At 49.2% G+C, this 16,691-nt stretch overlaps 1 protein-coding gene across 1 annotated transcript in view; it reads right to left on the bottom strand.

Annotated features, from left to right (window-relative positions):
- Window positions 1–15,849, bottom strand: part of LOC125913693 (CUB and sushi domain-containing protein 2-like) — a 58,434-nt gene extending 42,585 nt beyond the window's left edge. The window contains exons 1-4 of the mRNA XM_049618885.1: window positions 15,747–15,849; window positions 10,782–10,859; window positions 5,677–5,764; window positions 4,850–4,974 (exon numbers count right to left, since the gene is read on the bottom strand). Of these exons, the coding sequence (XP_049474842.1) occupies window positions 4,850–4,974; window positions 5,677–5,764; window positions 10,782–10,859; window positions 15,747–15,849 (394 nt within the window). The remainder of the gene's footprint in view (window positions 1–4,849; window positions 4,975–5,676; window positions 5,765–10,781; window positions 10,860–15,746) is intronic.
- Between the last annotated feature and the right edge of the window lie 842 nt (window positions 15,850–16,691).

The following is a 16,691-nucleotide window of genomic DNA, read 5'->3' as shown; positions in this document are numbered from 1 at the left end:
ACCCATTAGCTTTATGACCTTGGGCAAGAAGGTTGACCATTCTAAGCTTGAGCTAAACATAAAATATGGATATTTCCACTTTCTTCACAAATAAATTATGAAAAATGCATACTGCAATACTTTATACAAGTATAAATGGTGTAATAAATGGGAGCTTTATCATTAATATATATATACACACATATGTACGAATATATATAGATATACATATCTATATATATACATAGATATATAGATATACATATCTATATGTATATCTATCTATCTATATCTATATATGTATATCTATATCTATCTATCTATCTATCTATCTATCTATCTATATATATTCTGGCACAGTCACCTGGGGGTAATAACTACAAAGGAGAGGAGAGGAAGGTAGGGGTAGGAGTGGTAGAGGAGAGAGAGGGGAGGGGACAGGAGAAGAGGGGATAAAAACAGAATTCTGAACAACATTAGTGTTTAAGGAGTGGGCCTGAGAAGCTGGTCCAGTGAAGGCCACCAAGAAGGAAGACAGCCACCTGTTAATTTTCATGGCATTTAATTCCGCTGATTTGTGCCATATTTCCCACGTTTCACTCCCATCTTCCACTCCCATCTTCTGAGAATGAGGGAGATGATTCAGAGCATTTTGGTCATTTTCCCTGTGCCATATGGTATGTTAACAGCAAGGCTGCAACTTGTACTTAGGTCTCTGAGTCTTGAGTCAGGTGTTCTATCCACCAAAAAGGCTTTTTTTCTAAACAGATACACAAGTAAGTGTAAATATATATGTATGTATATACATATATATTTGTACAGCAAATAGTTGATTTTTCCACACAGGAAAAAAAATAATGTATGGTTTTCTGTCAAGTATCTACTCTATGGCTCACTAACTGTATCTCATCTGGGGCTGGTACTCAGTTCCTATTCTCTGTCAACACCAATTTGTGGTCACAAGAAACCAGGCCTCCAGGTCTCCTGGTTGTCAATTTGGTCCTCTTCGCTCTATTAGTGGCTTACAAACAGTGTTCCCTAGAGCCTCAGGGTCCCTCTGAGGTAGCCTAGAGGCTGCTCAGAGGGAAGGGGAAGCCCCAAATCCCCTTCCCCTACTTCAATGGAAGAAGCTCCATTTGTATCTGTTTTATTTATTAGGCTTCTGCAAAAGCTTATTTTTAAATATTGGGCTCTGTATGTAAAATAAGTCCCACAAGCTCTATATTTTATGACCCCGCCTCTATCTGGGGCTGAAGAGAATGAGTAGGTTTCACGTTGACCTCAGTGTACTTCGGATGATCAAACTTGTCTAGGAGTCAAATTAGAAACTTCTTCTTCTTCTTTTTTTTTTTTTTTTGAACTTATTTCTTTGGTGGGACTGAAAGAAAAGAAAAACCTGTGAATACCTAATTTCAAATTTCAAAATGAGGGCACAGTCCTATATTGCTCATTCATTTCAATCACCGGTTCATTCAGGTCATCCTTCAACATTTGTTGAGAACCTATTATTTGCCAGGCCCCATGTTTTAGTAGAATTAATTGTGTGGAAAATGAATATTTAAAATCAAATCATATTTTAAATGCATTAGAGGAAAAATAATACCACTGTTATTAGTGGTGAATCCTCTTTAGAATATGATCTTTTTGATAACCTGCTTATTAGTGGAGCTATCCTGGAATTCAAAGAGTTTTGTCCCTTTTTATTCTTAAAGTGGGGTTCACTTAAACTTCAACAAAATATTACAATTATGATAGTAATTCTAACTAATTAAAAACAAGAAAATTTTTTAAAGGAAAAACTTTCAAAACGGCCAAAATAAGAGGAACCCTTGAATCTGATATCTGTCTCAGCCCTTGGCCTTCAGGGAAGCCGGAGGGGAGGCCATCCAAGTCCAAACCCAGGAGGGTTTGCCTATCTCTTCCTGCTTTCCAATGACCCTGGAGAGAGAAAACAGGAGGGGGTAGTGGCATTCTAACCTGGGCTGAGAATCCCCTCTCCACCACAGTGGGTGCTGGTCACCTTCCATAAAATGGCTTGTTTAAATTTCGCCATCACTAGGGAGAGGAGGTTTTGTTTTCTTAATTCACAAGTGAGGGCCCTGTGGCTAAAAATGATGCAGGAACCTGTCCAGGGCCAGCAACCTAATAGGCAGCAGAGTTGTGATCTACATCAAAGTCTGTGTGCCTCCTGAGCTGTGTGATTGCAGGAAGATTGGCCAAGACCGTGAGGGAAGAGACTTCTAAAAATCTGTGAACCGTAGAGGCTGAGGGTGTGCTCCCAGGCTGGGGGAAGCTGTGTGCAGACAGAACTCAGCCGCTGAAACTAAACTGAAACTAAACACTAGTGTGCACAAGCCTCGCAGGCACACCAGGATCATCTCCCAGGGAGTGCTTTCAAAGCCACCACCTCGTCTAGTCCTCACGGTAATGCCATGGAGTCATGGTCTATAATCCTTGCCTTTTAGCAGAGAGAGAGCGGGGCGGGGGTGGGGGTGGGGGCGGGGTGGCGGGGGATTCAGAGAGGAGAAGAAACTAGTTCAAGGACACCTAGCTAAAAAGTGGTGATGGCTGGATTTGAATGCAGTTCTGACTGGCTTTGTTTTCCATGATTTTCCTCCGTTTCCCAGGGGCAGAGTAGGAAATGAGAACGGATGTGTAAAGCTTAGCCAAAAGCTCAGTTAACAGTGTGGTGGAGAATTTAGAGTCCAGTGTGTCAAAATCACTGGAGATGACCTGAGTGGGCCACACAACATGTCTGGAGAAAAAGATAAGTGGATCACTTGACTGTGAACTTCCTTCTGAAACACCAGCCCTTCCCTACCCCGGGCAAAGTCATGTAAACTACCACTGTTACTAAGAGAATAGTCTTTCACCAATGAAAAAGTCTTGGGAGGGATCAGATTCCACTACTGCCATTGTTATTCTGGCTCCTCAAAAGGAGTTTTGAAAGAACAGATTGGCCAAGGTTCCCTTGGTCCTCAGACTTGATAACTCTATGCCTCTCTACACAGCTGGTTTCTTGGCTCCCTGGAAATGGAGTGTTTGCTATCTGATTATTCATTAATTCAATCATCCATTCAGCATATGTTATGGAACACCTACTATGTGCCAAGCCCTGTTCAAGGCAAGTGAACAAAACAAAAGTCCTTGCCCTATAGAGCTGGTGTTCCAGAGTGAGGATGTTCATTTTCTTGTCAAGCTCTTCTCGATTCATTCGATGTTTCCATATCCACAACTCCATCTGACCACATTAACACAAGATGGGCAGGGTAGGTACCATCATCTACAGTTACAGGTAAGAAAATAAGCTCAGGGAAAATAGATGATTTGCCAAATTGCCCATGGCTAGCTGGTGGCAAAGCTGAGAGTTATACCTAACGATTCTTCTTTGGTTTGCTTTTAAAAATATCTTAGCTAAGTGGAATCTTTGAAATAATATAGCCAAGATCAGTGGGAACAAAAAGTACATTATTAATTGTGGCTCATGGCTGCCTCAAACTTGAGTGAGAATTAATACATTTAAGGCTTATTTCAAAGGGGTTTTCATGACCCTCTTCCAAGATCACTCATCAACACGTGAAAAAAAGGAAGTGGGTCTCAGCTCCAACCCAAGCCCTTTCTCCTGGATCCCTTTCTGTGCATAAATTTCATCCTGGTGTGTAAGCCTGGAGAGAGGCAAAGCATCTCCTTCTCAAACTAGGAAGGATCCAAAATATAACTTTATGGTGGGCGGTGCACCTCCTTTTCCAAAGGGGCACTCAAAAGTGCAACTGTTGGGGCACCTGGGTGGCTCAGTCGGTTAAGCAGATGACTTTGGCTCAGGTCATGATCTCACCGTGTGTGAGTTTGAGCCCCACATCAGGTGAGCATAAGCCTCACTTCGGGTGAGCTCAAGCCCCATTCTTGGCCCTATGTTCTCTCTCCCTGTCTCCCTCTCTCTCTCTCTCTCCACCCCTCACTCATGCTCTCTCTCTCTTAAAACAAATAAATAAATAATAATAAAAAAAGAGCAACTGTTGGCTTTGTTCACAAACTCCAGAGAGGTTGCTTACTCTTGCACCAAGAAGCCATCTCCAGTCATGTGCACAAACAAAAGAGAGATGCACACAGAGAGTAAAAATTAAAAGCCAGCTAATGTTGTCCTGGGGGATGAGGCCAGGGGCTTCTCTACCACACAGGCAGCTGCTGTCCTGTCCCAGTGAAGGAAAACGTTCAGGATACTATTTTAAGATTTGGGGGATGGGGGCTAGGCCAGGCCAGCCTCAGTCCATGTGATAGCTGAGGATGTGGGTGGTAGGGCGTTTGAGAACAAGACGACCATGTGTGGGGTTAGAAGATTCCCATGGAGAAGTGTTCTGATATCATGGTCCACATTGCTCCTGCCTCGCTAAGAGCATTCTTCTAGAGTTGATAGGTCTGTTTATTGCTGAGTATGTAGAAAGAAACAAAGGCATTGAGAAGGAGGGTTTGGGGTGTGTATGTGTTATAATGAAGAGATTCGGGGTGGCATCATACAAGGTGACCTCCCTTCCCATCTAGGTATAGCTGTGATGTCTTTGTGCAACGAGTTAGCAACCTGCTACAATGGGTCTTCCCCATTAGACTGTAAGGTCCATGCAGGGCAGGGGCCATGTCTCTCGTCCCCACCTCTGTATCTCCCGATCCTAGTACAGGCCATGATATGAGAAGATGCTAACTAAATGTAGTGAGTTAATTAGCCAATGAACCCAGAGCCCAAGGCCTGGGGAGCACTGAGTGTGAGGCGGGCCCGTCTGGATGAGAGCCTGGACCTCAGGGACCAGGAGCTGGGCTCCATCCTGCACACGCAGCCCAGCTCCTGGCCGGCCTCCCTTTCCCAGGGTGCCCTCACCTCGGCAGACTGGCCTGTGGTCGCTCCAGGCCGCAAACATGTCGCTCACTTTCATACAGGTGATCCGCTTGGACCCTTGCAGGTCATAGCCCTCGCTGCAGGTGAACTGGACGCTGGATCCTAACCTGGGAGACAAGGCGTGTCTGTGAGCTCAGCCCTGGGCCTGCCGGGCCCACCCAAGTGCTTCCCGTTTCCACAGAGAAGTACCACACCGAACGTTATTTCTCCTCTGGCCTTTAATCTCTACTCCACTGCTTCATCACTTGAAGTCTCCATTGAAAGGAACATCTGCTCCTTATCGTCTTTTTTTTTTGGACCATTTAATGGTTTTAGGATTGAGTTAAAAGGTGACTTTTGAGCAAAACAGTCATGCTCTAAGATAAGTACCAATTAGGACAGCTAAGAGTGGGCGGATGATACCCATACACTTTAATGAAAATGGAGGATTATGGGAAGATGCCTTGATTATTAGAAATTCTGCAAGATGCACCATCTTGGGCCCCTGGATCTCCAGATTATGGGAGACATAAGCTGCCTGCTGTCACGTCATTACTGATGAGGGCAGTTCTTGTACCCCAGGGATAGGTGTGCTGGCTAACGCTGGCAGGCTGTGGCCCTTCCCTTCTCCTTAAGGCTACAGGCAGTCTTCCCAGGACTGGCCCAGGAAAGAATGCCAGAGGCCATGGTTCTTCCTCAGAAAGTGTCTGTTCCTGAATCCACACTGTCCTCTGCTTTGTATCTCCAAGAAGATCAGCCCCTGTCTCCCCCACCCCCAAACCAGGCCACCCACCCTTCTTGCAGTCAGAAAGTTCCAGAACAGGTCTTACCTGAAATCCGAGCCTAGTCTTTTGCCCCTTTCAGGTATGCCAGGGTCTGGACACATATTATGCCCTTGGGACACACCAACCTGAGTTACTACAAGGCAAAAAACAGCACAAACAGAGATGGGTAATCACAGGAAGGCACAGCTGGGGCAGTGGCTCAGGGTGGGGGGTGGACACAGAGACAGAATGAGGCCCTGCTCCGTGCGGCTGTGTGGGGCTGTGGGGTCTCCTGGGCTCAGGTTTTACGAGCATGTAAGGTGGGGAGGTGCTTTTGACAAATTCCTTTGCGAGCCAAGTCCAAGTGAAATTCATCAAGAGCATTTGGGATCAGAGGCAGGCACCCCAGACCAGCAACCACCCCATTCCCTCATCCCACCCCAGCGACCAGAGGTGGACGGCCCTCAGCCCCCAGTGACCTCCTCACCCTGTGCTTCGGATCCAGGGGTGGTGACTCTAGATGGGATGATCACCCCCAACCTCAGCCCCCAATGGAGAAATGACTCAAAGAAAGTTAAATAAAAGGTGGATGTGTGATCAGGAACGGTAAAGAATGTACGAGAAAGCTGCAGTCTGAGGTTCAAAGCAGGGACTTTAGCTCAAAAGTGGATATTTCTGCCAAGAAAACTCTTCCCATCAGACGCCTTCTCAAGCTGAGTAAGCAATAACCAGAGCACCCCCTGTCCAATGCCACCGGCCAAGGGCACCAGCAGAGATGGCCCTGGCGGTGGTTCTGGCAGATGGTATGATGCTCTCACACTTGCCAGCACCCGAGTTCTGTTTACACAACCATGTGCAAAGTCATCTCTGCCAAAGGAGAAGCCTGGTCAGGGGCGGCGGATACACACAGTTTTCTCCTGTCTCCAGTGGACAGGGTAGAAACCCTCCAGCCCCTGCTGGCTTACTGTTCTCGAGATGCTCATACTTATGAGGCTGGAACTCTCTCACACCCCTGGATTCCTGGCTTTCGGGATGACCAGGAGCTAGGGCCAGGCACACAGCTTGGCCAGAGGACTTCCGTTCAAGGCCTCGCCACTCCCATGATCCCAACAGCACCCTCAAGACAGAGATGACGGGGGGTCTGCAGCGACATTCTCTGAGTTGGCTCGTGTGCCTCCTACCCACTCAATGCCCCACAATATGAGCAACGGCTCCAGTCCTCACCCACTCACCCACTCACTCATTCCCGCACATGAGTGCACAGCAAGCATTAATTGAGCACCTAGTGTGTACAAGACCCTAATTTAGATACCACAGGAGATGCAACGGTCAGATGTCAGAGATGACCACTGTCCTCAAGGAGCTCCCAGCCAAGTGAAGACGTGAAATAGAAACAAACTGCAGAACCACGATGGGGAAGTGATGAAAGTGGCAGCCACAGGGAGATTGAAAGGGAAGACCCATCTTCTGTTGCTGAAAAGAATGGAAGGCTGCCTAGTAGAGGTGCCATTTAACATGGATCCTCTGAGACAGCAGGATTTGAACACATGGTGACAGAGGAATGGCAGTTCAGACAAACAGAGGAGCATGAAGGGTGAAGCGAGGACATGGAAACAAACGTGAGGGTTGCCCAGTGTGGCCAGAATAGGAGAGAGGGCGCTGAGTGACGTGGAAGGGTGGGGGGTGACGCTTCAGAGGTCAGACTTTTCAGGGGTTAGAGTCTGATCCTAAAAGTGATGGGGAGCCACTGAAGAGTCCTGAGGGGGAAGGGCACAGTAGGATGCTCAGGGGGATGCCGGTTCCTGTGGGACAAGCGGCGGAGTGTTGTGCCTGGCGGTGGGGACTGATGTGAAGGGATGGGAGTGGACGTGGTGAAGAAAGAATAACCAGGGGTCATGGAAGACTAACTCGTGGTGGGAGGGAGCAAGGGATTTCTTCACCTGGGGACCTGTGAAGCCCCTCTTAGACTCACTGAGTCCGGAGCTCATTTCTACAGTTAGAAGGCTGGTGTAGACCCCGTTCAAACCTCCAGGTACTGCAGGGTGTGGCTGGCCAAGGGGACCTGGGGATCTGGACAGACTGTACACAAGCCAGACTCCCGGTGTCTTCCTGGCCGTGTGGCTTTGAGCTCAAGGCCTCTCGGGCAGCCTCCCCTTCTCCAACATTCCATAGGGCCAGGGTAAAGCCAGCCACTCCCAGCGGTCACTAGCCCTACACCATCCCCTTCCTTGCTAAGCCTCTCCTTCCAAAACTTTCCTGTCCAGGACCCTCCAGGCTGGGATAATAAGATGGAAGTGCGGTCTCCAAACCCAGAGCAAGCTCCTGCTACCAGGAGCCTCAGTGTTCTGCAAACAATGGGAAGGAAGGAGACAACGGGTCCTCTGGGATCCCCAGGGAGGCAGAAAGGCTCTGTTTTAAGAAGATGAGGATGTCAGTCCTGAGCTGCGCGTGTGCTTTATCTAAGCCAGCCTCACTGAGATCCACCCGGTACTGAGGACTTGTCAGCTAAGCATTTGCCTTCCTCAGGCTTGGCCCACTCACCCCTGCCCACGGACCACACCCATCCCAAAGTCCCCGGCGCCCACCACATGGGAACCGTGCCCAGCCGGTAGCACATTAACACGGTACAGCAGTTTCCTGCCCTATCACTCGGTACTCAAACCACCCAGGGAGCAGACAGAGCAAAGGCTTTGGGATGGGGATGCAGCTGGACCAGAGAGGAGAGGCCACGGCAGTACCCACGTACCCAACCACAGCCCTGCACATGCGCAGCCAACACTGCCCCCCCCACTCCTTAAACCGCCCCCTGGAAGTAAGGCTCAGGCACTATCCTGGAAGGTACCAGCCCAGGGGTAAGTGCTCACAACCCCTGCCCCCGAGGCCCTGTCTTCCTGGGAGGACTGAGAGCAAGGACTTCCAGGCTCCCCAGGAAACAGGCAAAGGTAAGTCTCAATGAACACTTTACTGTCTGAGTTATGGCATCAAGAGGGCTTTCCCCTCTCTTTCCTTAATCCCAGCCTCCCCCGCCTATTCAAAACCAGCTGCTTATTGATTCACTGTTGGCTACAGAGGGATGGAAGAGAAGGGAAAGTGGACCTCACCCCCCAAACCCACAACACACTCAGAAAAGCCATGCCTCCCACCCAAAGGGAAGGAGACATGGACACATGGGCAGTCAGGGCTGTGGCCGGGGGTCGGTGGTGCCCACGGACCACCTCGTGAAGGCAGCAAGTGGGGTCCAGGATAGGTAAGTGGGGCTCACTCTTTGCCTGAAGTTCAGGACATCTGTCCACAGGGAATGTGGGCAGAACACAAAGGGCGGGACACCTGCAGACATTTGGTGGTGCCTCCTTGGCAGCTGAGCTGTGTGCCCATCCCTCCCCGAGGAAATCTTAGAACGGAGACCAGTGTCTTGTAGTAGAGAGAAGTGTATTTTTTTTTTTCCAGAGTCTCTGCATTATTTCCTTAGAATAAGATTTCTTCATCTTTCTGAGAGAGCTTCCGGCACCTCTGAGTAGCTACTGAAAAGCATGCCCCGCCCCCTGCCCCCCACAAATGCACTCACAATATCACATGTAGTTTTTAGCTAGTTCACAGACCTCTTTGAGTCCTAGGTCAAGACGGCCCATGTGAGATCCGACAGTACCCTTGGGAAGAAGGGAGGGTAAGGTTTTGCATCCCATTTCACAGATTTGGAACCTGACACACCAGTGCCCGGGGTACCATGTCACCTGAAAACACACTGGGATAAAAACTTGCTCTCCAAACTCTGGGCCATTTCCCTGAAGTTTGCTTCTGGCTCCCGGGCAAAGTCTGAAATGAACTCATGCTGACCTCAGTTCGTGTGCTGTCCTGTGGCTACAGAAACAATGAGCCTGTGAGGGCCAGGGCCGTGGCTGGAGCCTACTCTGCAGACTCCTGGCCTAACCCTTGGCTCTCTGCACCCCTTCCCCTGCTCCTCTAGCCCACCACAGAAGCTGGTGGCAGAGGGCTCCTGGCTGCCCTCTGCCATCAAGGCCAGAATGCTTGGAGCTGATGGTCCCCAGAGACAGAGAGTGGAGACTTGAAAGACCAGAGAAAATGCCACAGCCAGGCCCAGTTCGGTCGCGGCTTCCCCCCCCCCCCCCCGCCCCTGCTCCCTGCCCACATCTGCACACAGCTCTGGAGCCACCACCGGCTGCTCTCCATCCCTCTCAGGAAGTACTTCCAGCACCTCAAGGCAAGGGAGCATGTAGAGGTGAGGTGAAAGGAGGTTAAGACTAAGGGGAGAAACAGAAGGAGCGGACAGCAGAGAGGATGCAGAAGAAGGAGGGAGGGGAAATGGAGGGAGAGAGACGCAGAAAGGCAAAGGAAGGGCAGAGGAGGTAGAGCAGAAGAAGGCCAGTCTTCTGGGGGGTCCCAGACCAGGGAAAACTCTCTACACTCACCTTCGAACAAAACTGGATTCTTTGGAAAATCTCCAGTGCTTTCACGTCCAGCCTTCTGGGGTGGCCCAGAACCTTCCTGAACCCCTTCTTATGCTCTAGTCTAAGAGCCCATTAGCACAGGCTCTAATCCGTTGTTTCCAGGGTGACATTCCAGCCCATTCCCCAGCCACTGGGATTTTATCTTTCAAACACCAATAGCAGAAACATGTTCCCATACACAAAATCTTCCCATGGCCAAGCACAGAGACCCCAGCACTGCCCCACAGGCTTGAGCACAGGAGCCTACCCTCTAGCCGGCTCTTTGCCCTGCCAGATCCAGGGACCCTGGTGCAGGGTCTTGCCCTGGGAGCTGGACTTGGGCCCCTGCAGCCTCCAAGATCCCAGCTGGGGGTGACTGACTCCCAGGCAAGGAACAGAAAGAGGACTGTCTTAGCAGGTGGAAGTGATCAAAAGGAAAAATAAAGAGAGAAATGTAGCAGTAATGACTCCCTGGACTGCAGTTACAATGGGAAGTGAGGGAGAAAGAGGAGGAAGGAGGGAAGTGGGGAGAGGAGGGGGAGGAGAAGGCAAAGGACAGACCCTGGGGCTGCTCACTGGCCCATAGGTCAGCATATCCATGTGCAGAACCCAGGACGGAAGGAGGCAGGATTGAAGGGAAATCATTCCAGCATCATCTGGCTTCCCCGCGGTCACAGCGCCAGCGGGTCTGACCCCAAGTGAGAGGCTCGGCAGGCAGACACTTACACACAGATGTCTTCTGGCTGTTATCTTTGCTGGGCATCAGCTTCACACCTCGAGACTTCAACTCAATTTGCTTCTTGACTAGAGAGGAGGTAAGAGGAAAAACAGTTTAAGTTGTTATCTGTGACTGGGGATGGGGTCCTTCTAGAATGATCCCCTCTCTCTTGGCTTGGGCGGGTCAGAGCCAGAAGTGCCTCTGGGTGAGGATATACCAAATTGTCACCCTCCCTGTATCCACACCCTTTGCAATGTGACTTTATAGTTCTTTCCATTAAAAAGATGGAGTCTATTTCCTCATACGTTGACTTTGGGTTTGGCCATTGGGATTTTGGAGGTCCTGACATGCCTGAAGGCTTGAAAATTGCCTGCCAGATCAGGCTTGCCCTCTCACATCCCTGCCATCACTGGGAGAAGACAGGGCTGGTCCCAGGAGGATGAGGAACATGGGGAGCAGAGCCAATCAGCTTTGCCGAGCCCAGCCTATACTAGCTGACCTACTGTGGCCAGGGGAAGCTGAGTCCTGGAGGTCACTGGCAGATGGTGCCTGGCTCATCCAGGTGGTGGCCCCATGACTGAATTGGGTTTTGATCTCATCTCTAAATCCAGTCCACAGCTCATCGGGAGTCTGCTACATAGCACAGAAAAAGCACCAGAGCCCAAAGTGCACAGTTCCCAGGCCATTCCTCTGAACCTATCCACTTCCTTTGTGTCTGATTGCCCCCATTCCCCAAGGCATTCTGCTGGCCTCTAAGGGCTTCATCCTATCTTCAGTTATACTGCTGGGTGCATGTGCCCCAGACCCCCATGCCACCTCCCAGCTGGCCCCTGCCAGGTGACCCAGCCCCTCTCAGATGGGTATCCAGCAATGGTAGTGGCAACTGCGACCAGGCACTTCCTATGTGTTGGACCCTGGGCTAAATGCCTTTCAAGTTCTCTACTTGTATGAGCATCCTTGACTTGTCTATTTCCCCCACACCCACACACGATCTATCAGGATCCTTCAAACCCTTCCAAGTACATCCCAAGTGCAATTTCCACATCGACCACCCTGCTCCAGGTCTCTGGTACATCTCCCCTGGTTGCCGTGACCTCCCATCTTCCCCGCCCCACATAGTCTATTCTCAACACAAGAGCCAGAGGGATCCTTTTAATACATAAGTCAGACCATATTACATCTCGCTCAAAACTCTACAGCTGCAACTTGCCTCTCGTATAAAAAAAGCCAGAGTCTTTTGAGTGGCCTTCACAGACCAATCTGCCCTCCCAGCACCTCTCTGACCTTATCTTCAACCTCAATCACTCTTCTCCAGCCACACAGGCCTCCCTGGTGTTCCAAAAATATGTCAGGCATGTTCCTGCTTCAGCCTGCTAGTTCCCTAAAATGCTCTTCTCTGAGGGTATCTTCACGACTCTCTTCCTCTTTTTCCTGGAAGTCTTTGTGCAAACACCAGTTCCTCAGAGACCTTCTCTGACCACTGTTCACAATTACATCGCACCCCAGCTCCCCTGCACCATTCGCTACTTTATCTCCCCAACTTTCTAACACACTGGCTCGTTTACTGCATGATTTTTTGTCACCCCGCATTGCTGCGTAAGTTCCATGAAGGCAAGGATTTTTGTCTTTTGTTCACTGGTGTATCCTCAGAGCCTGGTACATGGTGGGCCCTCGATAATCATTTTGTGTGCTCCTTATATGTTCAACAGCCTTGACCTGTGGTTACTATGCCTACTTGGTGGATAATAAAATTGTGACTCAGGGTGGCTCAAGTGATTTGCTATAGGTCACACAGCCAGGAGGCAGCTGTGTTCTTGGCTGAACCTTAGCATCTTCTCTCGTGACCTGGCCCCAGAGCAATCCCCTGAGGGGTCCCGTTAGCCTCCAGAATCTCTCCCCTGCCCCAGCTCAGGCCCAGAAAACTCAGGTACTCACTCTGCATACAAGGTAACATGCCAGTCCTGAAACTAAAGCCCACAATGATCAGACATGCAGGAGCCCATCTCTCCTTCCCCGACAGCCCCCAGCTCTGCCTGCATCACAAAGTTCCCCAAGGGTTTGTCCCCTGGCAAGCTGCTAAGCTGAACGCCTGATCAAATTCAGTTACTACCACAGAGTCACTGCTTCCCAACGTGCATTCAAACCCTTTTTACAAACGTGCATTACTCTCCATGTGTATCCAGCAGGAAAATTTCCAATGAACACTAACGTGGACCCATTATCAAACAGAGGGTATTAGTAGGGAAACATGCATTATTCAAGCCTAGCTAATACAGTGCAGCAGGGGGGAAATTCCTCTGATTCAGTCATCCCTAAGAGAACAGGACTGGTCCCAGTACTGTAGGGATAGTTCAAGCTCTTCTCCCGGATGTCCCAGCACTGGGGCTGGGGTGGGGAGAGGGGCCTCCATGACTCAGTGCTTCCTACTCAAGGTGAGGTCTGTGCAGATGGGTCCAGGCACCTGGCCAATAAGGAGGTGAGAGTCTTTCCAATAGCCTCGTTTCACGTCCTAGTGTTCTCTGGAGGAAGGGAGCTGAGGAGGGACCAGTGCACCAGGAATGCCATTCCCAGCACCAAATGCTACTTGAGTTTTCCTTGCAGCTGCTGAAGGGGGAGCATGAGGTGTATGTGGACATGAAGGGGTGGCTAAGAGGGAGCCCTTCTTCCTCTCTTCTCATGGGTGCACTCAGGAAGAGGCTCCAGAAGGAATCCTTCCAATTTCTGTGCCCACCCTTTCTACTTAGTCCTCTCCAAGATGGGCTGGGTAACCAGACTGGTCAGTGCTTTATACGCCTGGAGCAACAGTTAGCAGTGGATAATGTCACCATCCTCCCAAGCAGGAAGGAGCTCCTGTCCTCCCTTGTTTCCTTCCTTCTACCTACCACAGGATGGAACTTATTACAGTGGCAAGAAAAAGTGAACAAAAAGGAAACTGGAAAGCTTCAGGGAGCTTCTTAATTTACACATAAACTTTGTGAGCACTTACTCCTCTGAGCTGGTCTCAAAGCTGTGTCGCCCATGCTGTCTGTGTGCACCACACACAAGCCTGGGGAAGGCAGGGGCCATCCTCTCTGGACAGGATTCCTCACACCAACAATGGAGTCTCTAGAAAATGTATGTCCAGGTCCAGCTGGCCCAGGCCCAGGTTCTGGGGAGGGGAGTCCATACAGTGGGCCCACACCATCCTAGGAGCTGACAAATGGGTCAGGAAAGTGTCCTTGGTTGGGGCTCAGCCCTGGGCAAGATCCACATCACTGGAGATGTTGGCATCAAGAAATCACCTCCGTATGTTGGGGTCTCAGTTTTTGAGCAAACCCAAGGAAGTGGCCACACCCTGAATGATACATAGCCAATTTGTCTTTTAAACAGTTTGACCAAGTAGATGGTGAGTGATCAGGGAAAAAGGAACACCATGGGAAGCCGGCCACAAAATGGCTCAACAAAGAACTAGCTGGGTAGACCAGGTACGAAGCATTAGAGAACAAGGGCAGTTCTCCTTCTAGATCTCCACAGTACACTACTGACAGACGTAATAAATGAAGGATAAAGTAGCAAGGACCTACAGAATTTCTGGCATGTATTCATTCACATTGTTCGTTCATTCATTCATTCATTCATTCATTCATGGAGCACCCACTAGTCTAGTGCCAATGATATTACACTGGAGCTCCAGTCTCTAAAATGGATTCTGTAACCATTCTGCATCTGTTGACGCACTGCAGATAAAATGGAACCCCGGGGCCGGCTACACTTGAACGCATACCCCCGATGAACACATGCTTGCACATATATCCGTGCACACGTACACATTCACGTCTACAAGGGCATGCCCTCAATGACACATTTGTGTACTCATGTACACATGGCTACAAACACATACAAAATAGAATTCACACTTGTACATGCTTTTTCACTGTATGTGAACAAAGTCAGGGCTCCCAGAGAAGAGTGCTGGCTTTAACTGGTTGATGGAAATCTTACTAGGTACATTCATCTCCTCCGAATGATAATGACTACAGGAGACTGCCAGGCTGCTCCATTCATCCTTTATATTCTGGTTAATTACAAGACATTTCCCCGCTGTTGTAAAGGTTAGCGGGACACATGGTACACATTTAGCTAGAAGAATCTGGCAATACAAATGCCTCTCTAGTCTGCAGCATGAGTTATTGGGCTGAGCTAGCAGGAGACAAGGACCTGTTAGTGGAGGAGGGGAGGTGCTCAGCCTGTCTCCAAGGCTCTGGGAATCATGAAGCAAATGGAACCTGCAGCTTCTTCTCGCCCCTGTGAAGCCAGACTTGCCTTCACAAGGGGGGAGCCCCTGCACTAACCCCGATCACTCCCCTTTGCCCACCACTTGGCTGTCCTGATGGCCGGACATCCTTTCATCTTCCCACACCTGTTCCTTCACCACACCCAGTTCAACCAACCTTAGAAAAAATTTCCAATGCATATCTTTCTTTCAGGATTCTAAACTCACTCTTTTTTGCTTGGATTTTATTCACTCTCTGTAAACCATTCCTCAAAATGTTGTAGGGCATGAGCTCCTCAAAACCGGAATCTGATTTTTCCCTTAGAAAACTTGGTGGGTATGCATCTTGCACTCTGCCCCTCCCTCATCATTGAGGGCCTGCCTCCTGCTTGGCCACCAGCCCTGCACAAATGCTTGCATTACTCACAGTTCTCTGCTAGATGAAGTCAGTATCTAGCACACTGGCTCCTCATCTCACTCAGATCTATGCCAAAGATGTAAGATTTGCTGCAGATGCCCAAGATCTAATGCTTCAAGGTACAGACTATGGAAAACAACAGTGGGAAGAGCAGTGATATGGAGCAGAGCTGGGGAAGCCTCGATGTCACAAAAGTTGAGGTGTCTGTTGCCAGGTCAGTTGACCTGAAGGATAAATATAAAACCACTGCGCCAGCTTTGACCAGGATGTTGCCAACACACAAAGAGTGAGGCTTGGGAGCACCATTGCTGCTACTGTACTGGCACGTTCCATGGTCATGGAAGGCTTCAAGAAGATTAGCAAAGCTGTTAATCCGGTGGAAATCAGAAAAGGTGTGATGTCGCATGTTGATGCTATTACGGCTGAACTTAGGGAGAGGCGAAAGCTGTGATAATTTCTGAAGATACTGCTCAGTTTGCTACAGTTTCTGCAGATGGAGGCAGACAAATTGGCAGCATCATTTCTAATGTGATCACGAAAGTTCAAAGAGCATTCCCACAATATAGGGCAGGAAAACCCTGAATGATTAATCAGGAATCGGAGGCACAGAATTCTACTAAGATTCCATAATCTCCTTACTTGAATAATACATCCAAAGTTCAGAAGTGGAAATTCCAGGATGCTTAGGATTTCCACCGTCCGGCCCATGGTACCCACTCTTGATACTTCCACTGCCCAGTGGAAGTCTTTGGTTATGACTGCTGACAATGCTCTCAGTACACTCTTTTAGAACAGGATAAAGCTGACTTTCAGGTTAAAGGAGCCCAAGCTCCAAGTTCTAGCGTCACAGAAGGAACCCACAAAGCTGCTGCTATTGATGGTGTGGTGTTTGGAAAAGAGAGCCGGACTCTGAATTTTTAAGTTATTTTGCTTCAATGACTTACGAAAGGTTGGAGAGGTTATTGTAACTGAAGATGATGCCACATTCTTACAAGGGAAAGGTGACAAGATTCAAAATGAGAAATGTTCAAGGAATCACTACTGGTGACCATGGAAAAGAAAAGTTCAAGGGACACCTGGCTTTTGCTTCAGATGGCATAGCTGTGCTGAAGGCTGCTGGGAAAAGGGACGTGGAAGGGAAGGAAGAGAAACAGTCACAGGTGCACTGGATGATACAAGACCTGCTGCTGAAAAAGGCACCGCCTGGGTGCTTTGCTTTGGTGCCTTCTAGGCTTGAATTCACTGCTC

The sequence above is a fragment of the Panthera uncia genome, assembly GCF_023721935.1.
Source record: "Panthera uncia isolate 11264 chromosome C1 unlocalized genomic scaffold, Puncia_PCG_1.0 HiC_scaffold_4, whole genome shotgun sequence".
Lineage (NCBI taxonomy): Eukaryota > Metazoa > Chordata > Mammalia > Carnivora > Felidae > Panthera > Panthera uncia.
The sequence above is the reverse complement of the archived record's forward strand: the minus strand, read 5'-3'. Positions and strand labels throughout refer to the sequence as shown.